Source organism: Chlorocebus sabaeus, chromosome 20 (assembly GCF_047675955.1).
Source record: "Chlorocebus sabaeus isolate Y175 chromosome 20, mChlSab1.0.hap1, whole genome shotgun sequence".
In the NCBI taxonomy this organism is placed as follows: Eukaryota; Metazoa; Chordata; class Mammalia; order Primates; family Cercopithecidae; genus Chlorocebus; species Chlorocebus sabaeus.
The window spans coordinates 26,147,714-26,169,940 of record NC_132923.1 but is presented as its reverse complement, the minus strand read 5'-3'; the positions used below and the strand labels follow the sequence as shown (position 1 = coordinate 26,169,940).

Sequence of the window (22,227 nt, the reverse complement as noted above, 5' to 3'; positions counted from 1 at the left end):
AGGCATGCCAGTGTTGTATAACAAATAATTTATACCAAATAAACCATCCAATGGGTTCACCTTGCCTGCTGCCTAGATACAGCTGATTTATCAAGACGGGAATTGCAGTAGAGAAAGAATTATTCCCACAGTGCCCGCAGGAGACTGGAGTTTATTATGCCAGTCAGTTTCCCTGAGCTTTTGGGGATCAGAGTTTTTAAGGATAATTTGGTGGGTGGGGTGCCAGTGAGTTGGGAGTGCTGATTGGTTGGGTCAGAGATGAAACAAAGCTGCCCTTTTGTGCCTAGTCACTTCTGGATGGAAGGGCAGGGGCAGGGGCGGGGGCGGGCAGGGTAGGGGGACCCATGACCAGATAAACCAGTTTATTAATCTGGGTGGTGCCAGCTGATCCATCAAGTGCAGGGTCTGCAAATTATCTCAAGCACTGATCTTAGGTTTCACAATAGTGATGTTATCCCCCGAGCAATTTGGGGAGGGTCTGTCTTGTAGCCTCCAGCTGTATGATTCCTAAACCATAATTTCTAATCTTCATGGCTAATTTTTAGTCCTACAAAGGCAATCTAGTCCCCAGGCAGAAAGGAGGTGTTTTTTTGTTTGTTTGTTTGTTTTTGTTTTTTTTTGTTTTTTTTTTTTGGAAAGGGCTGTTAGTTTCTCTTTCAAAATTAAGCTATCAACTAAGTTTCACCCAAAGTTAGTTCAGCCTACGCATGAGAATGAACAAGGACAGCTTGGAAGTTAGAAGCAAGATGGAGTTGGTTAGGTCAGATCTCTGTCTCCGTAATAATTTTCTCAGTTATAATTTTGCGACAGCAGTTCTAAGATCAGGAAATTGAAGTTTAGAGAGGTAAAAAGTTGCTTAAAATAGGGGTACTGGAACTGAGATTTGAACCCAGATTAGACTGACTCTAGATCCGGCACTCCTCTACTGCCCTCAGCAGCATCTGTTAAAGACAGCTAATTTCAGTTACCTTTGTGGGAGAAAAGTGTTTGTCCATAAGAGGAATAATTATTCCCATCAGTTCTTAGATTAGTTTTGATTTAACTCTGCTGCTGAGCTGAGTACCTTCCTTCACTTGATATATAAATAGGTTGACCATATAATGTATCATCCAAATTGAGACACTCAAGAGTGAAAAGGGGTGCTTAATTTTGGATTAACTGGGATGTATGGTCACCTTAAGGTTGGGCCAGGTGCCCCATCCTTTTCTTTCTGCCGCACCTAATCTTCCTTACCTGCACTCCACTAGAATTGCTGCTTTGGAGATGAGGTTTTCTTTCTGTGGAGTATTAACTTTTATTTCTCAGAATTCTAGTTAGCCGGGGGGCTGTTAAGTGCTATTCTTTCTTTCCCTTTTTGAGTAACAGTCATACTTGATCCCACAGGGGTCTAGAGGGGAAACCTAGCCAGGGTTTGCATTCACTCTCAAAGCCCAGGAGCCATGTGTACTCTCTATCTCCAGGGGCTTCCTGGCTTCCCGTTTTCCTTTCCTTGTTTCAGTAGCACTGGCTTTTCAAGGCCACCTCTGCTTTCAACCTGGCCGTGCATTGCTTATGAACCACAAAACCAGCTGGGCATGGAGGCTCCTGCCTATAATCCTAGTACTTTGGGAGGCCAAGGTGGGTGGATCGCTTGAGCCCAGGAGTTCAAGACCAGCCTGGGCAACATGGCAAAACCCTGTCTCTACAAAAAGTACAAAAAATTAGCTGGGCGTAGTGGTATAACACCTGTAGTCCCAGCTACCTGGGAGGGTGAGGTGGGAGGATCACCTGAACCTGGGAGGTCAAGGGTACAGTGAGCTGTGATCATACTATCTGCACTCCAGCCTGGGCGACAGTGAGACCTTGTCTCAAAATTAATAATAATAAAAGAACCACAAAGCCTTAGGTTCCCTTTCATTAATGCCACTTTCTCAGCCCACCTGTTACAGTTCTGTACTCATCTCGCTTAATACCTGTTCCCTGGACAATCATTCACTCTCAAGGTTTTAATTACCACCTGCATACTTATGGTGGTGTAGCTGAATAGGGTTCTGCAATCAGTCTGCCTTAACTTGCATCCAGGCTGTGCTTCCTACTGGGGCGTGACCTTGGGCAAACTACTTCGCACATCACATGGGTTAAGCTTCCTCTTTTATGATGGAGGGGCGGCGGGGGGGATGAAAATGTTACCTAGCTCATAAGACTGTGAAGAGTAATTGAGAAAATTCTGATAAAGTACTTAATATTTGGCACTTAACACTCAAAACAATTAACTGTGGTTTCCATTCTGCTTTCCCGAGAGCTTTAAACTCCTCTAATTGTCTACCATATCTTTATAACTTCTAGTCAACTTGTCCAAACATAAACTCACATTTCCCTTATCCTATGCCTACTTTTTTCAGTTTTTTCTATTGGTACCATCCCCTCATTCATTTGAATGAGAAATATGCTTTCTCTTAGATACCTCCCTCCCTCAACCCCTGCTTTTAAATAATCGTCAAGACCTGCCCCCTTCTTTTCACCCCATCACTATTGGCGATGCTCAGAAATTCCAACAGTGGTAGTGGTGAGGAAGAAGTCTCTTGATATACTTTTCCCCTTTCTGATTTGATAAAAGGAACAAACTAATTATTTAGAATGAACAGTGCTATAAACGCCAGGACTATATATTCAAAAGTTAAAAAGACATTTTATCAGGCCTCCATTTAGGCAATTTATAACCATAATTTTCCTCTAAGGCACTTCTGCCAGGCTAGAAATTAGACTAGAAAATATACACAGATCTCAAATGACTTGGACTTTCTTCTGTCAGTTCATAATAATGTGGTGATTGTGTCCTTTCATGAGCAAGGAGTACTAAAATGCATCATTCTGTAAAATAAACTTCCTTTTGTTCTGTGCTGGTATCTAGAGGATGTTGACCTCTATATTCTTAGCTACCTAAATTTAGCTAGCTCCTGGTCCCCCAGTTCAGAGCTTTTTGTCTCTGATTTGTCCTTGATGTCTGGGTGTAGCAGCAGTGAATGGTTAGGATTTGTCTCTAATAACTGGGTCCATGTCCACTGTGTATCAAGAAGACCAAGGGCAGAGCCTTTGCACCTACCATGCTTACTGTCCCTTAACTTGAAGTCTTCCAACTTTGTTTTGAGTTTTAACTCAAAGATATTAAAACTCTCTCACAAGGTGTAGGTTTTTTCTTAGTTAATTTAGCAGACTACATAAATCTGCATTATTCTACATAATCCCATGTCTTAGACCAAGCTTGGTAGGTTTCAGTTCTGTTACCAGAGTCCACATCATACATTGTAAATGACTCACTCCAAAATAAAGCAAAAACCCTAGAACTTCTCCAGTCCCCTCATTTTCTTTTTGTCTTTAAGAGCAGTTAATTGGGTTGAATCTGGCAGGAACACCTTAAGCAGGCCTTCCCCCACACCCCACCTCCAGTAAGAGTTTCCTCACTAGATCATTTTAATTATTGTCTTGGGAAAGGAGTTGGATCAGCTTCAGTGACTTATTTTCAATACAGGGACCAGGCTTTGTCAGAATTAGTTTTATCTAATAACAACTTCTTAACCTGCATCCCTTTCTAGTATCACCCTAGCTCCTCCTGACCTTCACAGACAAGCTTCTGTAAAAAATAGTCTATTAGGTATCTCTGCTTTCTGTCATTCCGCTACTCCACTGAAAACTAAAGTTCACTACCTTTGGCCCCCACTGCTCCACTGTACTAGCTCTTATCAAGGTTATGGGACTTTTTTGTTGCTAAACCAATAGACTCTTGTTATTTCTCTCCTATTTGAACTCTCAGTAGCATCTGCTTATCACATTTCTCTGAAATGCAAATCTATGACATCCCTGCTTAATTTTCCTCATTAGCTTCTCATAGCCTCAAGAGCCATTCTCATCTGTTCAATTTCATCAACTATCCCCTTCATCCTTATTTGTTTATTCATAAATGTGTGCAGCTATCAATTCACCCATCTATCCATCCACCAACAGTATTTACTGAGTGCCTACTATGTTCCAGGCTGTATACTGGCACTGGGCTTACAGTAATGAGCGTATACTCATGAGCAATGCAGACGAAGGCCCTGCCCCCACAGAACATTCAGTCTAGTAAGACAGACTGAATACAGAAAACAGTCATACAAATATATAAAGTGTGGCAAGTTGGTTAGAATGAATCTCTCTCTCTTTTTTTTTAAGTAGGAAGCTCCCAAAGAACATTGTTATTTTTCACTTACCAGGAGCTCCTCTGTTATAGAAAAGAAAACTTCTAAGTCATACAGAAACAAAAGCACAGTCATTCAAGTGTGCACATTACAACTGTGGGGGATTAGCCTCTGAATTTATTGTTAACATTTTGAGGATCCAGTGCATTTTTTGTGCTTAGTAAGCGGTATCACACCCTAAAAGTGGTACAGTGTTTATTAATCTGGTTATTAGATGGTTTTTCTTACCAGCAACTGAATTGGTCAAAAACCATTCTATCCTCAGAGGATAATGTAGAAAAAGTCAGGGTGGTTACTGGGGAGAAAGGCAGGAGAATTAGAGATCCTCACCAACAGTGCCCGTTCTGCAAAACCTATGATTTAGGGAGGTGGCCCAGCCACAGGAAGGGCTCTCAGACTTAGGGCATCCTTTAGTTTCCCTGTTAGTAACATTTCTGGGAGGAAAATGAGATTCCACATTCTTCAGTACTGAAGCTAATGTTTAGCAAGTACTACTATTACGTGTTAGGAGTTTTGTATTACATAAATCCTGGCTCAGGATAGGGGACCTCTGCCCCTAACTTCTGTAGCACTAGGGAGGAGGCCTGATGTTTTCCCACCATCCTATTTGTAGAGCTCTTAGTTATCTGCGTGTGAACTATAGGATTATTAGAAGGCACCAGGACTTGTGCTACCCTTCCCTGTGAGCTGCTTACTGTAGGGCTGAGTAGGGGAGAAGTGTCAGCAAGAAGGGTATTTTTTTGAGTGCATGCGCTGCTGGTGCCGATCTCTGGAGAGCTGTGTGGGGCATAGCTGGGTTTCACCGACATTCTGGAATGGGCATGCTGATGATGCAGATCACCACTGTCACACCTCAACCCCTGGGAGGGTGAGGGAAAGAAGTTAATTTAAAAAATGGAATGCCTAGTCTAGTTGCTTATGGGTGAAGGAGAAAAATCAGGCTCCCCCTTCAAAATCCATGTCCTCCCTTTCCAAACACATCGGAAATATAGATAGCATAAACTATAGTTAGTGGGGATGGATTGGGAAGTAGACAGCAGGCCAGAGGAAACGTCCCCACCCCTTATCAGTGGAAGGGGCTGTGCCAGCAGTGCTCTATCTATGCTGGGCTGAACTGGGGAGACCACCCCCAGAGCACTTTTTAGCACCTCCCAGTGCTACTTTTGGGATGGTTAAAAGTATGATTGTCCCCAAACCCTAACTGCCATGCAGGCAGTACAGAACTGCTGATTGTGACTGAACATTCTCAGGTTTAAGAGGTGGTAGACAGGAAGATTAGAGGACTGGATTCAGGAATGTTTCTGTTTGTTTGTTTTGAGAGAGTCTCTCATGGTTGCCTAGGCTACAATGCAGTGGCAGGATCTTGGCTCACTTCAGTCTCCGCCTCCTGAGTTCAAGCAATTCTCCTGCCTCAGCCTCCCAAGTAGCTGGGACTACAGGCGCACACCACTGCACTCAGCTAATTTTTGTAGAGATGGGGTTTCACCATGCTAGCCAGGCTGGTCTCGAACTCCTGACTTCAAGTGATCCGCCCACCTAGGCCTCCCAAAGTGCTGGACTTATAGGCGTGAACCCCCACACCCAGCCCAGGAACATTTCTGCTTTCACTCTAGGGGCATTTTCAGCTTTCTCCTAGGTTGGGCATGGGCCTCTGACTTTAGCAGTTTTTGACAGCTCCTGGCCTTGTTCCTGCCCACCCCTCCACTCAGATGCCAAAGATTTCCTAAGTGATCTTATTTGTAGGCAGCTCTGAGCCTTTCTCCAGAAAGCCTGCTTTCAGGCAATAGGAAAGGGGGAAAAAAGCGAAATCTTACCAGGAAAAAATGAACCACAATCATCCATCCCCATCCTCCATCCAGGGTTTCAGTGTAAGGTCGGGCCTTCCCCTCCCTCTTCAGCATGATGCCTCTTCTATTTTAAATGCAGAAGATCCCTGTGATAAATCCAAGACAGTTGATTCAGTGGACCAGAAACTAAACTTTTAAACTTTTTATCTGAAAGGGAATGTTCATACATTGTTGGTGGGAATGCAAATTAGTTCAGCCACTGTGCAAAGCAGTTTGGAGATTTCTGAAAGAACTAAAAATTGAACTACCATTTGACCCAGTAATCCCATTCCTGGGTATATACCCAAAGGAAGATAAATTGTTCTACCAAAAAGCCACATGCACTTTTATGTTCACTGAGCATTATTCACAGTAACAAAGACATGGAATCAACCTATGTGCTCATCAAGAGTGGGTTGGATAAAGAAAATGTGACACATAGACACCATGGAATACTACACAGCCATAAAAAAGAACAAAATCATATCCTTTACAGCAATATGGATGCAGCTGGAAACCATTATCTTGAGCAAATTGATGCAGAAACAACCAAATACTGCATGTTCTCACTTATAAGTGGGAGCTAAACATTGGGTACATATGGACGTAAAGATGGGAACCACAGACACTGGGGACTAGAAGATAGGGAGGGAGGAGGGTTGAAAAACTCCCTATTGGGTGCTATGCTCACTACCTGGGTGACAGGTTCAATTATACTTCAAATCTCAGCATCACACAATATACCTTTGTAACAAACCTACACATGTACACCCTGAATCTAAAATAAAAGTTGGAATTTAAAGCAAAACAGCAAAAAAACCTTTTTTCCTCTGCTATAAAACCACTTGTAATTTTTCTGAAGCCCCTCAGTTACAGATGAAGTCTGCCTGATGCAACTAAGGACTTAGTTACCTGGAAAGCCTGACCTCAGTGACTGTGGGGTGGCCAATCTGAAAACTGTACTCAGTGTCCCTCGCCCCAGATCTGCAAGCCAGTTTCTTGGGGAAGCTGTACATCACCCTGCTGGTCCTCTGGGTGAACTCTCGACTTAAGAGATAGAAAGGGAAGGGGAGCCTTGAGTTTAGGAATTCTCCTTAGAAAACACTTGCTAAATGTAAATATTTTTGGAGCTAAACAGACGTGACGACGAAATGCGATACCCGCTCATTGAATATATCCTAGATCAGAAAAAAGTTGTAAAAGACAGTTTGTGGGGACAATTGGGGAAACTTGAATATGGACTGTATAATACAGAATACCAAGGTTAACCTCTTGGATATGATGGTGATCTTGTGGTTCCACAAGAGAATATTCTTAGGAGATACATGCTAAAGTATTCAGGAGTAACATGACACTGTGCTACCTTCTCACAATCGGTTCTGTAAAACAAACAAGTATATATAAAGAATGATAGCAAAAAGAAAATGTAAATGTTCTGAGGAAGGGGGAACAGTACTCATTATTTTCCCTGTTGGGTTGAAGGCTGACTGTTTCTAACTGAAAAGGAAAGTCAGCTGGCAGGGTGTGCAGAATGGCCATCTGGTGAGCAGGCTGGGTGGGGAGAGATGCCAGTCATCGAAGACGTCGTAGAAAACCAACCCAGCACACAGTCCCATTCCCATCTTACCTTTGATGTGGTGTTCAGCAAAGAAATCCTCCGCAGATCGGGCAATTAAGGAAGAAAAATAAATTACACCATTTTCTGGAATGTTACTCTTTTTCTAAGGCATTTCATTTTGCTACACTGTGAAAACAAGTGAGCATTGTAAGAGCCAAGGACGGCTCAGACGATTTAGGCCCTCCTGCTAGTGGACTTTACTTCCTGAGGGGAGGAGGAAGGACTGTGATTTGATGTCATCTCAGGCCCTCCCTCCACCCACAGTCGCTCAGAAGGTAGAATTTTTTGCCGCAGGCTCAAAAGCAAGCATAGAGTAAACTAAGTGGAAAGTCCTTTTGGCGACTATGCTCAGGGCAGGGGGATGGGGCTCCAGAGCTCTCATACACTTGTCTTCAAAGTTCCTCAGGGAACTTCTCATGACATGCTTATTTTACAGGAGAATATAAAACTGGATGGGTGGCGAGAGAGGCATTTCCTGGGCCACAAACAGTAATCTTCAGTAAGCTCAACCCATTCGTGTGGCCTTTTGTATATTGACTAAAGATTCTGCTTACTAATTTGGGGTTTCAGACCCCATTTTAATTGCATTTTTGAGACCTGAATACCTCAACCACCTCCTGCAAAAGATGTATGCTCGTAGTAATTTTAACGAGATTGTTTTTTATTTTGGAAATGGTTAAGGCTGAGACTCCTAGAAAATTACTGGGATAATTCAACTTTCTCTTCCCATTTTCTCCCTCTACTCTACCCTCCACATAAAACGAAACAAAACAAGTCAAATGGGAAATTGTCTTTCGTCTCCCACACCAATATTCCAGATTTTAAACCAGAGTATATTTTAGATGAAAGGATGTGTTTTTAGTTTTATCTGGAAAATCTGCACATATTTATGCATGCTCCTTTTTAAAAAGCAAGAGGCTTCTCAGGTTCTTAAAATCAAACCCAAAACACTTTTTGATTAAAGTGCTTGCAGAAGGACAGCTTAGTGGTTTGGGAGGGTGTCCTGTAAGTGTAACCATGGAAGGATTATGCGGTTACATGATGCTGGTGGCAGGGATCAAATAAACATTCAGCAGAAGGAGAAAACCAGAAGAGAGAAGGTAAATGCTTTCCAGAGAGCTGTTTGTAATTATGAATACACTCTAGACTACATTTTTTTTTTTTTTTTTTTTTGAGACAGAGTCTCTGTTGCCCAGACTGGAGTGCAGTGGTGCAATTTCGGCTCACTGCAACCTCTGCCTCCCGTGTTCAAGCGATTCTCCTGCCTCAGTCTCCCAAGTAGCTGGGGCTACAGGTGCACACCACCACGCCCAGCTAATTTTTTGTATTTTAGTAGAGACGGGGTTTCACCGTGTTGCCCAGGCTGGTCTTGAACTCCTGAGCTCAGGCAATCTGCCTGCCTTAGCCTCCCGAAAGTGCTAGGATTACAGACATAAGCCACTGTGGCTGGCCTGAAAACATTTTTTAGTAAACAAGACTTATTTATTTATTTATTTGGTGGCCCGCTTGTTGCTCTTTTAAAGCAGGGCTATCTATGATTTCTTTTTTTATTGAGACAGGGTCTGCTTTATTGCCCAGACTGGAGTACAGTGGCATAATCATGGCTTACTGCAGCCTTGACCTCCCCAGTTCAAGCAATCCTCCCACCTCAGCCTCCTGAGTAGCTGGGACTACAGGCATGCGCCACCATGCTCAGCTAATTAAAATTTTTTGTTGTTGTAGAGATGGGGGTATCACCCTTTTACCCAGGCTGTTTGCCATCTCCTGGGCTCAAGCGATCCTCCCATCTTGACCTCCCAAAGTATTGGGATTACAGGTTTAGCCACCATAATGGGCCAGCTACCTATAATTCTAATCACAGGATGAAATGAGGCAAGACTTTATATATATTTTTCTCACACACACAGAGAGGAATATATATATATACGTACATATATACATATAGGAATATGTACACATACAAGAATATATACACATATAGATGAATAGGAATGTATATGTGTGTGTGTATACACACACACACACACACATATTCCTATTCATCTTTATCTTGTAACAGGCTTTATATTGATAGAGAACTCTGATGCTAATGCCTGGGGTCAGATTTGAAATGCAGCAGAACAGGAAGTCATTCATAGAGGCCAAGAGGGCAGCAAAGTAATCAGAGAGTAACTCCTTCAAATCAGAGAATAACTCCTTCAAACATATGTTTCATGAAGGCACATTAACAGAAATCTGCAGGCTTGGTGATAATCTCAATTTTGTCATTTTTTAAGCCCGTAGACTCTTTGAGTCTGTTTCTAAAACTCTAAAGTGTATCTAATATTTTGCAAGGTTGTTGTGAGGATTAACAAGATATCATGTAAGATGACTACACATTGGACCTACTGTTGGTACTTGGTTCATGAAAAATAATTTTCGTTAGTCAAATGAGGCCTAATAGCAAGAACAAAGAATTCTTAAGCCACCTTTGGGATATTAGTTAACATTTTGGCAGCTGTACCTGATTGACTTAATAACGCTTATAGGGTCTTTAAGGAAACATAAATAATTCCCTCAACTTCTAACCTTTTAACTCTTGGCCCTAAAGCTATTCAGCAAGAATGCAGCATGATTTTGCAATCATCACCCAAGGTAATCATCATGATTACTCTCATCCCACTGTCAAATATAGCCAGCCCAGGAATAATCTTTAACACTTATGGATTTAGACTTTAATAAGCATTACCAACTAGAATTAAGATATTTTATTTTCAGTTGACTCCTTGCCCTCATTCAATTCTTGTGCAGAAAAGAGTTACTGGCCTGAGATTCCTATTCTTTGAAACATCACTGGCCTGAGATTCCTATTCTTTGAAAGGCCTGTTTACATGGTTGGCCTCTGGCTGGCAACTGGGAACTTAGATTTCAGGGGGGTTCCTACCATTCCTTAAATGATAATAGTGAATCATTGTGCCTAAAGTATGTAAACAATACAATTTTTATGCTGAACGTTTGCTTTCTTTTTGGGAGCCTAGAATTTTGATATGTGCTAGGCAGAGGGTTCTTATGTGACCAGCCCCCTTGGGCACTGAGTCTCTACTAAGCTTTCTGGATTGGCAACATTTCACACATGTTACAACTCATTGCTGGAGGAATTAACTGCATCCTGTGTGTCTTCACTGATAGAAGAATTCTTGCAAGCTTCTGCCTGGTTTCTTCTGGACTTTGCCCCATCCTCCTTTTGCCTTTGTTGAGTCAGCTTTGTATCCTTTCACTTTAATAAACCATGTAAGTACAACAACTACGTGCTCGGTCCTGTGAGTCATCCTAGTGAATTATCAAACCTGAGTGGTTGAATGAGTCTGGGTTATTGAGAAAGAATAGAATATTCTCCAGAGCAAGAACCAGTGATGGGGGAGGAGATATTGAGGTTGATTTACTATAAGAATTGACTCACATGATTATGGAGACTGAAAAGCCTGCACTCTGGTCAGCAAGCGGGACAATCAAGAGAGTTGATGGTGTAGTTCCAGTCTGAGTCCAGAAGCCTGAAAACCAGAAGTGCTGATGGTGTAAGTTTTAGTCTGAGAGGGCCTGAGAACCAGGAGAGCCATTTGTGTAAGTTCCATTCTGAGTCTGAGTCCAAAGTCAGGAGAAGACCGATGTCCCGACTCCAAGACAGTCAGGCAATGAGAAATTCTTTGTTAGCCTTTTATTCTAGTCAGGCCTTTAATGGATTGCATGAGTTCCGCCCACATTGGGGAGGGCAGTCTTCTTCAGTCTACTGATTCAAATGCTGATCTCATCCAGAAACACCTTCACAGTTGCACCCCAAAATAATGTTTAGCCAAATACCTGAGCATCCCATAGCCCAGCCAAGCTGACACATAAAATTAACCGTTATGGAAGTGTCCTGGGACTCCCTCATACAAGCATACTTCAGTTTTGGCTCTGTACAGACTAGAAAATAAGCCTTCTCCAGCCTCAAGCTCTTTCCAGCATGTCTTATGTTTCATTGATAAATTGGATACATTATATCCTACCTCAAAGGGTGCTGTGAAGAATAAATGAGAATGTATGTTCGTTTATTTCATTCAATAAAAACAGTTGCTTTCTATGTGCCAGACAGAGGGGGCTATATGGTACACACAGGGCGGCATGAGATGTGGCCCAAGGGGTTAGCAGGGGCTAAATCATGCAGGGGTTGGGGGGTCACGGTTAAAACTTTTTTAATTAATTTTTTTTTTTTTTGAGACAGGGTCTCGCTCAGTCACAGCCCAGGCTGGAGTGCAGTGGCACAATCTCATCTCACTGCAGCCTCTGCCTCCTGGATTCAAGTGATTCTTGTGCCTCATCCTCCTGAGTAGCTGGGGTTATGTGCACCACCACACCCGGCTAATTTTTTTTTGGATTTTTAGTAGAGATAGGGTTTCACCATGTTGGCCAGGCTGGTTTCGAACTCCTGACCTCAAGTTATCTGCCCATCTCTGCTTTCCAGAGTGCTAGGATTACAGGCATGAACCACTGTGCCCAGCCATAACTTTTTAATTCTAAATGCAATGGAAGGCTGTTCATAGTGGCTCACACCTATAATCCCAGCACTTTGAGAGGCCAAGGTGGGTGAATCAGTTGAGGCCAGGAGTTTGAAAAAATTAGCAAAAATTAGCCAGGTGTTGTGGTGCATGCCTGTAATCCCAGCTACTCGGGAGACTGAGGCACAAGAATCACTTGAACCCGGGAGGCAGAGGTTGCAGTGAACCGAGATTGTGCCACTGCACTCCAGCCTGGGTGACAGAGCGAGACTGTCTCAAAAAAAAAAGAAAAAAAAAAGACAAAGCTTGTGCCCTCAAAGTGTGTATACTAGTGGGGAAGTCAGATATAAAACAACATGTATGTCAGTTATTAATAAGTATGGTGAAGACCACACATATATATCCCATCTATTAAAGTACAAGCTCAAGGACTGGAGCTATGTCTTACTAAAATGTTTGCTGTTCTCACATAGCACCTTATATTTGTAGATGCTTAATATTTTTGGATAAATAATATTCTGGAGGTTTTTACACTGTCAAATGTTAAATTGCTAGAGCAACAGAACTACATTCAAGTTCAACGAATCAGTCTTTTGTGCCTGCTTGTGCACAATTCCGTTGTTGAAAACTATAAAGGTTGAAGCGAACTTTTTTTTTTTTTTGAGATAGTGGTTTGCTCTGTTACCCAGGCTAGGGTGCAGTGGCACATCATCGTCGTCAATCTTCTAGGCTCAAGTGATCCTCCTGCCTCAGCCTCCCGAGTAGCTTGGACTACGGGCCCATGCCACCATGCCTGGTTAATTAAAAAGAGCTTTTTTTTGTAGAGATGGGGTCACAGTATGTTGCCCAGGCTGGTCTTGACTTAAGCCATCTCCTGCCTTGACCTCTCAAAGTGCTGGAATTACAGGTATGAGTCACTGTACTCAGCTAGACCTATACTTTTCAAATGTAAAAATTTATTTTCTAGCCAACATGTCCTATTTGGTGGTCTGGGTGTTAAACAGTACAGACTTAGCTGGGCGCGGTGGCTCATGCCTGTAATCCTAGCACTTTGGGAGGCTGAGGCAGGCAGATCATGAGGTCAGATTGAGACCATCCTGGCTCACACGGTGAAACCCCGTCTCTACTAAAAATACAAAAAATGAGCCAGGTGTGGTGGTGGGCGCCTGTAGTCCCAGCTACTGGGGAGGCTGAGGCAGGAGAATGGCATGAACCCGGGAGGCAGAGCTTGCAGTGAGGCGAGATCATGCCATTGCACTCCAGCCTGGGCGACAGAGCTAGACTCCATCTCAACAACAAAAAGAGTACAGACTCTGAGTTGGAGTCCTGAGTCCAAATGATGACTCTGGTAATTTCATAGCCTTAGTTACACAAACCTAAGATAGGGTAAATAAGAGTACCTACTGTATAGGGTTGTTAAGGAAAATTAAATGAGTTCCTGCCATATAGTATAGCTGATCCTTGAACAACACGGATCCACTTACACATGAATTTTCTTTCACCTCTGCCACCCTGAGACAGTGAGACAAACCCTCCTTTTCAGACTACTCATTGTGAAGATGACATATACAAAGACCTTTATAACGATCCACTTCTACTTAATGAATATTAAATATATATTATCTTCCTTACAGTTTTAATAACATTCTTTTCTCTAGCTTACTTTACTGTAAGAATATAGTATATAATACATAAAACAGCTGGGCGCGGTGGCTCATTGCCTGTAATCCCAGCACTTTGGGAGGCTGAGGCAGGTGGATCATGAGGTCAAGAGATCGAGAGGATCCTGGCCAACATGATGAAACCCCGTCTCTACTAAAAATACAAAAATTAGCCAGGTGTGGTGTCACATGGCTGTAATCCCAAATACTCAGGAGGCTGAGGCGGAAGAATCGCTTGAACCTGGGAGGCGGAGGTTGCAATGAGCCGAGATCGCACCACTGCACTCCAGCCTGGCAGCAGAGCAGGACTCTGTCTACCAAAAAAAAAACAAAAAACAAAAACCAAACCAAAAAGACATGAAACATAGAAAACTAGTGTTAATGTTTAAGTCAGTAGGCTATTGAGGGGTTAAAAGTTATATGTAGATCTCTGACTGCACAGGGGTGGGATCCATGGATGTACCTGTGAGAATGCAGGTATTTCAGGAAGCTTCTTAAACAAAAGCAAGTAATTTAGAACAAAGACCTTTTAAAACAATTACAATTTGATAACTGAACAAAAAGAACATTTGGTTAAGTTTAAAGAATCTAGAAAAGATCCATTTTCCTCCAAACAGATTTATTGAATATAGCAAAATTCTATATACAAAGTGACCTGGACCTGCTGCTTCAAAACATGATCCTTTCTTACTAATATCTTGATAGTCGGTCCATAGAGCATTAGAAAGCAACTGACTCTTAAATAAATAGAAAAGTGCCCAATGCACATTAAATGAATGGCCTAACTACTGGAACTTTAGTAGTTCTATAAGGTAATTAACATAGGTAGGATCAAGTTCCTGTGACAGGCTGCTGAAGAACAGATATGAGGTGTCAAGAGGCCATTTTGTGCACTGCCACTGTGATGCCATCATGTTTCTGGATCATAATGTTCCTGAAATGCAAGGAAGAAAATATTCAGTAAGACGTTATCAGTGGTACTTCACTGTAAGATTAAAGATGTTGTTTGGTTTAGGACACAATGTATAAAATAATGTAATTGTTTCTCTATGTATAAAACCAATAAACATAACAAAACATTTGGGAAATGCATAAACATACAGCATATAAACACGAAATGAATCCTTAATCCTACTACACACAGACAACCACTGTTAATATTTCCCTGGTTCTTTGTTTTGGTTTTTTTAGGCACTGTCTTGCTATGTTGCCCAGGCTGGCCTCTAACTCCTGGACTAAGCAATCCTCCTGCTTCAGCCACCTCAGTAGCTGGAACTACAAAAAAAAGGCTTTCCTGGTCCTTGTTTTCTTTGCATGTATATGATATAGTCATGTGCTGCATAACAATGCTTCAGTCAACAGTGTACCCTACATATGATGGTAGTCCCATAAGATTATAATGGAACTGAAAAATTCCTATTGCCTAGTAACCTTTTAACTGTCCCAACGTCACACAGCACAACACACTGCTCACATGTTTGTGGTAATGCTGGTGTAAACAAATTGTGCTGCCAGTCATAAAAAGTATAGCACATACAATTATGTACAGTACATAACACTTGATAATAAATGACTATGCTATGGTTTATGTATTTACTACACTTTTTTTTTTTTTGAGATGGAGTCTTGCTCTGTTGCCCAGGCTGGAGTGCGCTGGAGTGCACTGGCGTGATCTCTGCTTCCTGAGTTCAAGCAATTCTCCTGCCTCAGCCTCCCGAGTAGCTAGGATTACAGGTGCCTGCCACCATGCCTGGCTAACTTTCGTATTCTTAGTAGAGACAGGGTTTCACCATGTTGGTTAGGCTGGTCTCGAACTCCTGACCTCAAGTGATCTGCCCGCCTTGGCCTCCCAAAGTGCTGGGATTATAGGTGTGAGCCACTGTGGCTGGCATACTTTTTATAATTATTTTAGAGTATACTACTCCTACTTATTAAGAAAAGGTTAGCTATAAAACAGCCTCAGACAGGTCCTTTAGGAGGTATTCCAGAAGGTATCATCATTACAGGAGACAGGAGATGACAACTCCATGCCAAGATATTCTTGGAATATCTTTAGTGATTTTATTACTTTAGAAGTAATTTTTGGCTGGGTGCAGTGACTCATTCCTGTAATCCCAGCACTTTGGGAGGCTGAGGTGGCCAAATCACTGGAGCCCAGGAGTTTGAGACCAGCCTGGGAAACATGGTGAAACCTCCTCTCTACAAAAAAATACAAAAATTAGCTGGGTGTGGTAGTGCACACCTGTAGTGTCAGCTATAACTCGGGAGGCTGAGTTGGGTGAATCGCTTGAGCGATTGAGAAGGGTTGAGGTCACAGTGACCCATGATCACACCACTGTACTCCAGCCCGGTGCCAGGGCAACACCCTGCCTCAAAAAAAAAGAAAAGAAAAGAATAAAGGAAAAAAAATTAGTTTTATTCTCGGATTAGTTTTCCTTTGTGCTATTTACTACTTTCTTTTTGTTGATAAACTGACAGTTTGTGCCAATTCTTATTCTTCATTTAAATAGCATTGTGTCTTGAGAGCATATTAGCTTTAGGGATCAACTTGTCTGTTCCTGTGATCCAAAAGATTAAGAACTTTTCCCAAAGTAGTCTGAATAAGGAATCACTGATGAACACAGGGCCGGCCCCCACCAATTTTACCAGGAATTTTTCTGAACAAAAAGGAAAGGATCTGTTGAAATCTACTCACCCATTATCTGATTCTAGGCACACCACAGGAATATCAGTGGGGTCAGAGGTTAGCTTAGCTGCTTGCTGGGCTAGAACAGATATCACTCCAGCATGCTCATCTGACAGGGTCCCACGGCCTGGAAAACAGAGATGATATATGTCACCTGATTGCTCACAGAGTATTTCTGCTAGAATAAGCTAGCTGGTTGTTTTAAAATGTCAACAGAATTGTCTTTTTATTAATGTTTGTATTAATCTGTATATATTACAGTAACTAAATCTTGGGTACAAAAGTACCTATAAATTCTAGGTATGAAAATTAATTACTAAGTATGCTTCACAATATAATTCTGTATACAAAGGCAACACAAACTTAACTACCTGAAACCAAATCAGGTAACAGACATGCCACTATGGCAGAGCATATGGATGTACCATTACTATACAAAACATTTTGACCAGATCTGATGCCGACATTTGGGCCTTGAAGGTTTCTTGAAGGAACTCATTTAGTTTTAGATTTCCATACCTGAATTTCAGTCTTTCCATTAGTGAGCCTGGCAAATGCTTCCAAAAATTTACCCTTTTTCTCCCAAATGACTGATGTGCGTGTTAAACATAACTGAGTTACACAGATTACCTCTTTCAGTTACCCTTCCAGCAAAAATTCAGAGCTTTAAACATTCCTGACTTAGGAGCAACAAGTCTTGGGTTTACTAGTTCTGTCACTAATTAACTGCTTTAGTTATTTACCTTTCCAAACTTATTTCCTCATCTGTAATTGCTACCATTTATTATTATGTCTCAGTTCTATGTAAGCATTTTATACACATTATATAACCTTAAAATATTGTGATTAGGCCGGGTGTGGTGGCTCATTCTTGTAATCCCAGCACTCTGGGAGGCTGAAGTGGGTGGATCACCTGAGATAAAGAGTTCGAGACCAACCTGGCCAACATGGTGAAACCCTGTCTCTACTAAAAATACAAAAATTAGCTGGGCGTGGTGGCAGATGCCTGTAATCCCAGCTACTCAGGAGGCTGAGGCAGGAGAATTGCTTGAACCTGGGAAGCAGAGGTTGCAGTGGGCCAAGATTGTGCCACCACACTCTAGCCTGGGCAACAGAGCAAGACTTTGTCTCAAAAAAAAAAAAAAAAAAAAATTGTGATTAAGAGGCCTCAGGGCCAGACAAAAATCCTAGCTTAACCACTTACCAGCTGTATGACCTCAGGCAAATTATTTAACCTCTGTGTCTCAGTTTCTTTTTTTTTTATTTTTATTTTTTGAGACGGAGTCTTGCTCTTGTCATCCAGGCTAGACTGCCATGCTACAATCTTGGCTCACTGCAACCTCTACCTCCCACGTTCAAGTGATTCTCTGCCTTAGCCTCCCGAGTAGCTGGGATTACTGGCACCTGCTACCATGCCTGGCTAATTTTTTTTGCATTTTTAGTACAGATGTGGTTTCACCACGTTGGCCAGGCTAGTCTTGAACTCCTGACCTCAGGTGATCCACCCGCCTCTGCCTCCCAAAGTGCTGGGATTACAGGTGTGAGCCACTGCACCCAGCCTCTTTTTTTAAATTTTAAAAACACACACATATATATATTTTATTTTATTTTAAAAATAGAGATGGGGGGTCTCACTGTGTTGCACAGGCTGGTCTTGAACTCCTGGGCTCAAGTTATCCGTCTGCCTTGGCCTCCCAAAGTGCTGGGATTACAAGCGTAAGCCACTGCACCTGGCCCCTCAATTTCTTTTTCTACCCCACTGGGTTGTTATGAGGAATAAAAGAGTATATGTAAAGCACTTACAATGGTGCTTGGCACATAAGAGCTCAATAAATATAATTCTATGATTATTACCATTATTAAATAACAACTCAGTGAAGAAAATGAAGCCCTAAATGGTAGTTTTTTGGTCCATGTACTACTAGCAAATGAAAGAGCAAGGGGTTGAGACCAGGTATGTCCAACAATGAAACCCCATTTTACTGCCTATTCACTTCTTGTTTAGTGTAGTTGAGCTTAAAAATAGTACACCACCCACCTTGCAGGGTTGTTGTGAAAACTAAAGATAATGTATTTAAAACCTAGCAGTCTCAGCATATGGAATACACTCAATAAATGGTTAACAGCCGTTGTTATCTGAAGTCCTTTCTAGACTCAATTTAAAATGATTCAAATATTATTTCTTTTTTTTTTTTTTTTTTTTTTTTTTTGAGACGGAGTCTAGCTCTGTCGCCCAGGCTGGAGTGCAGTGGCGCAATCTCGGCTCACTGCAAGCTCCGCCTCCCAGGTTCACGCCATTCTCCTGCCTCAGCCTCCCAAGTAGCTGGGACTACAGGCGCCCGCCACCGCGCCCGGCTAATTTTTTTTTTTTTTCTATTTTTTGTAGAGACAGGGTTTCACCATGGTCTCGATCTCCTGACCTTGTGATCCGCCCGCCTCGGCCTCCCAAAGTGCTGGGATTACAGGCGTGAGCCACCGCGCCCGGCCTCAAATATTATTTCTAGTAGAGACAACTATTTATTGCTATAGGACTGAAAGGAACATCTTCCTTCATAAATACCAACTGAAAAGTTTCAATTTTCTGATACTGTTATTTGGAGATAATCTCTACTCTCAAATGCAGAAAGAAGTGGCAAGGTAACAGGAAATAAAAGCTAGAAAATAATAGAACGCTAGGCTCCAAGTCAACATCAGATGCTGTGCAATTCACCAAATGGTTAGTGTGAGAGATACTTACAACCCAGATTAAGTCCTTGTGAATCTGTGCACAGGACTCCAACAATGGAGGGATTCTTCATTCTAATTCCAGGAACACAGAAGTACATAATGGGAGAAAAAAGATTTCAATAAATATAAACACACAGGTGTTCTATGTACCAGGCATTCTTTAAGTGCTTTAAATCCATATTTCTCAATCTTTTTTCATTGTCACACCCTAAGAAAAAAATGAAGTTCTAGGGCCGGGCGCGGTGGCTCACGCCTGTAATCCCAGCACTTTGGGAGGCCGTGTGAGGTGGATGGATCACCTGAGGTCGGAGTTCAAGACCAGCCTGATCAATACGGAGAAACCCCCGTCTCTACTGAAAATACAAAATTAGCCGGGCGTGGTGGCGCATGACCGTAATCGTAATCTCAGCTACTCGGGAGGCTGAGGCAGGATAATCGCTTGAACCCCCGGAGGCGGAGGTTGCGGTGAGCCGAGATCACGCCATTGCGCTCCAGCCTGAGAAACAGGCGCGAAACTCCGTCTCAAAAAAAAAAAAAAAAAAAAGAAAAAAGAAAAGAAAAGAAGAAAACAAAAGAAAAGAGTTCTAATTAATTAATTTAAATAAACCAGTTTCTCTCTGATGAGAGAAAAAAATGTGTACTGCTGAGTTCTGCAGGGCCACAAACACTGCGTGAAAAACATCTAGGATGTTTTCACTCTTGTTAAAAAATGCATGTTTTAGTACTAACTCATTTAAAACAGCCGTTGAAAAACTCTTAGGTTACCTCCTGGAGGGTAAGTGGAAGCTGAGGGACATCGGTGGTAGGCAGGTGTCTCTCTGTACCCTTTATACTTTTCCAGTTTTGAATTTTACATAGATACTGCTCGTTCGAAAAATTTGAAGGATGATTGTTATCTACTTAAGCACCAAGTAACTGATAGGTTACACACAAGGAGATACGCGTCTGTTTACACTGCAGGGCTCGACTCTGCACAACCGGCACAATCTTCCCAAAAGTCAACCCGTTTCCTAAAACTCGTGCGGAACAACCCTGACCGTAAAGACGATTTCAACAATGAGATAGGCAGTTTTGGCCCGTGGCCTGGGCCCAGGAGACTCGTTCAAGAGGGAATGTGCGCTGCCCGGCAGGATTTTAATTCCGGTCACCTGCCCCGCCCTGCGGCCCTTGGGTAGGGCTTAGTCCCCTCATCCCGTGTTCCCAGGGGTCGCGACACGTCCCCGAGACGCCCTGGCCGGCACTCGCAGGTCGCGCCTTTCGTCCCGCTCAAGTTCCTCCGCCGCGACCTCAGGACAGGCCGAAGAAGCGCGCACTACTCACGTGTCTTCCAAGTGCTGCTCCAAGGTCGCCTCCATCCCACCCACCGACCACCCTGACCCAGAACCCAGCGGCACGGCACGTCCTTCTCCAGCACAGTCCTCAGTCACTTGACGCGAGCGGGGCGTGGACCGTAACGGCGCCTCCAAAGGGACAAAATTGATCACGGTGCAACGTCCGCGTTCTTTACTGGAAAACATCACTGCGCTTCCGCAGCACAGAGCCCGGCGAAGGCTTGGGCTGCCGGCGCGGTGACCCGCTCCTGGCTCCATGGCGGAACCGTCCCGCAGGGATTATTCCCCTCTAGGGAGAGAGGTCTGCAGCCGGGCCTCAGTATCTCAGTTCGTGGCCTGACATTTTGTGTCAGTGTTTTTTAACCTTTGGACCCTACTTCAACCTAGTCCGAGACCTAGGGGACAGATCTTAAAGTTTTACAATAACCCAGGGGTCAGACAGGGTCTGATCTAGCCCGTGGGGCAAGTACGGGGAAGACACGGGACCTCTGGGAGGGGCTCAGTAGGCTCGTAGGGGGAAAGACGCACACCGGGACCAAAGGACCAGATGGAGCAAGGTTCAACTCCCCAGCTGAGTGTTGGCAAAGTGTCGGGATTTTAACGAAGACATTGGTGCTTATTATGGTGAGGGGACTCCGGACAGTTTAGGGGAAGAGAGTGGCATTTGGGTCCTAACTTGTAAGGAAGACTGGGTAGGACTATTTAAAAATAACTTTAAAAAATTAATTATAAAGCTGGTGAAAATAAAGGAAAACACCTATGGCCCCACTGTCCACAGATGACTTTTAACCCCTTGGAGAATATCCTTTCAGATAGTTGTCTTTGCAAATGTGTACTTTTAATGTTTTTTCGTTTGCCTTTAAAACAATTTTTTTGGGGGGCACAGGGCCTTGTGCTGTCACCCAGGCTGTAGTGCAGTAGAACAGTTATAGCTCATTACAACCTCGACGTCCTGGGTTCAAGCTATCCTCCCCTCTCAGCCTCTCAACTGGCTAGGACCACAGCCTCCAGTCATCATGCCTGGCTAATTTTTACATTTTTTTGTAGAGATGGGGGTCTCGCTGTGTTGTCCGGGCTGGTCTTAAACTCCTTGCCTCAATAGTCCTCACACTCTAGCCTCCCAAAATGTGATTGCAGGCTGAGTCACCACGCCCAGCATGTTTTTTTTTTTCTTTTGTAAGCAAAATTGACATACATACTGGAGGTACAATTCTGTAGCTGGCCGCCTTTACAGAGTTTAGAATAAATGTCTTTCCATGTCAAGTTTTCACTTACATCCTTTGTAATCGTTGCAAAATATTCCATTTTATAGCTGTATCTTAATTGTGGATTAAGGTTGGAGTGCAGTGGCACTATCACGGCTTAGTCCAGCCTCAGCCTCGTAGGTTCAAGTGATCTTCCCACCTCAGCCTCCCAAGAAGCTAGGACTACAGGGACACCCCACCACACCTAGCTAATTAAAAAAACAATTTGTAGAGATGGGGTCTCAGTGTGTAGCCCAGTCTCAAGTGACCCTCCCTCCTTGGCCTCCCAAAGTGCTGAGATTGCAGGTGAGCCACTATACTAACACTTTTTTTTTTTTTTTTTTGCTTTTGTTTGTTTTTTGCTTTAGCTATTACAGTGCTGGTTGAATATCCTCAAAGCTAAATA

General features: G+C 42.8%; 2 protein-coding genes across 3 annotated transcripts in view; both read right to left on the bottom strand.

The window, feature by feature from the left end:
- Nucleotides 1-10,948, bottom strand: part of SLC16A4 (solute carrier family 16 member 4) — a 32,364-nt gene extending 21,416 nt beyond the window's left edge. For both annotated transcript variants that reach the window (XM_007977632.3, XM_007977633.3), the window contains exons 1-2: nucleotides 7,668-10,948; nucleotides 6,029-6,147 (exon numbers count right to left, since the gene is read on the bottom strand). In XM_007977632.3, the coding sequence (XP_007975823.1) occupies nucleotides 6,029-6,115 (87 nt within the window). In that variant the 5' untranslated portion in view covers nucleotides 6,116-6,147; nucleotides 7,668-10,948. The remainder of the gene's footprint in view (nucleotides 1-6,028; nucleotides 6,148-7,667) is intronic.
- Nucleotides 10,949-14,435: 3,487 nt separating this feature from the next.
- Nucleotides 14,436-20,896, bottom strand: LAMTOR5 (late endosomal/lysosomal adaptor, MAPK and MTOR activator 5). The gene is made up of 4 exons (XM_007977634.3): nucleotides 20,567-20,896; nucleotides 19,257-19,318; nucleotides 16,529-16,646; nucleotides 14,436-14,767 (listed from the first exon to the last, which is right to left on the bottom strand). The coding sequence occupies exons 1-4, from the start codon at nucleotides 20,833-20,835 to the stop codon at nucleotides 14,707-14,709; spliced, it is 510 nt and encodes a 169-aa protein (XP_007975825.1). The 5' UTR covers nucleotides 20,836-20,896; the 3' UTR covers nucleotides 14,436-14,706.
- Between the last annotated feature and the right edge of the window lie 1,331 nt (nucleotides 20,897-22,227).

Coding starts and splice junctions, on each gene's coding strand:
- LAMTOR5 (XM_007977634.3), bottom strand. CDS start 20,835: ATGGAGCCAGGAGCGGGTCACCGCGCCGGCAGCCCAAGCCTTCGCCGG. Junction 19,319..20,566: donor GAGCAGCACTTGGAAGACAC/GTGAGTAGTGCG, acceptor TCCTGGAATTAG/AATGAAGAATCCCTCCATTG. Junction 16,647..19,256: donor ACAAGGACTTAATCTGGGTT/GTAAGTATCTCT, acceptor TCTGTTTTCCAG/GCCGTGGGACCCTGTCAGAT.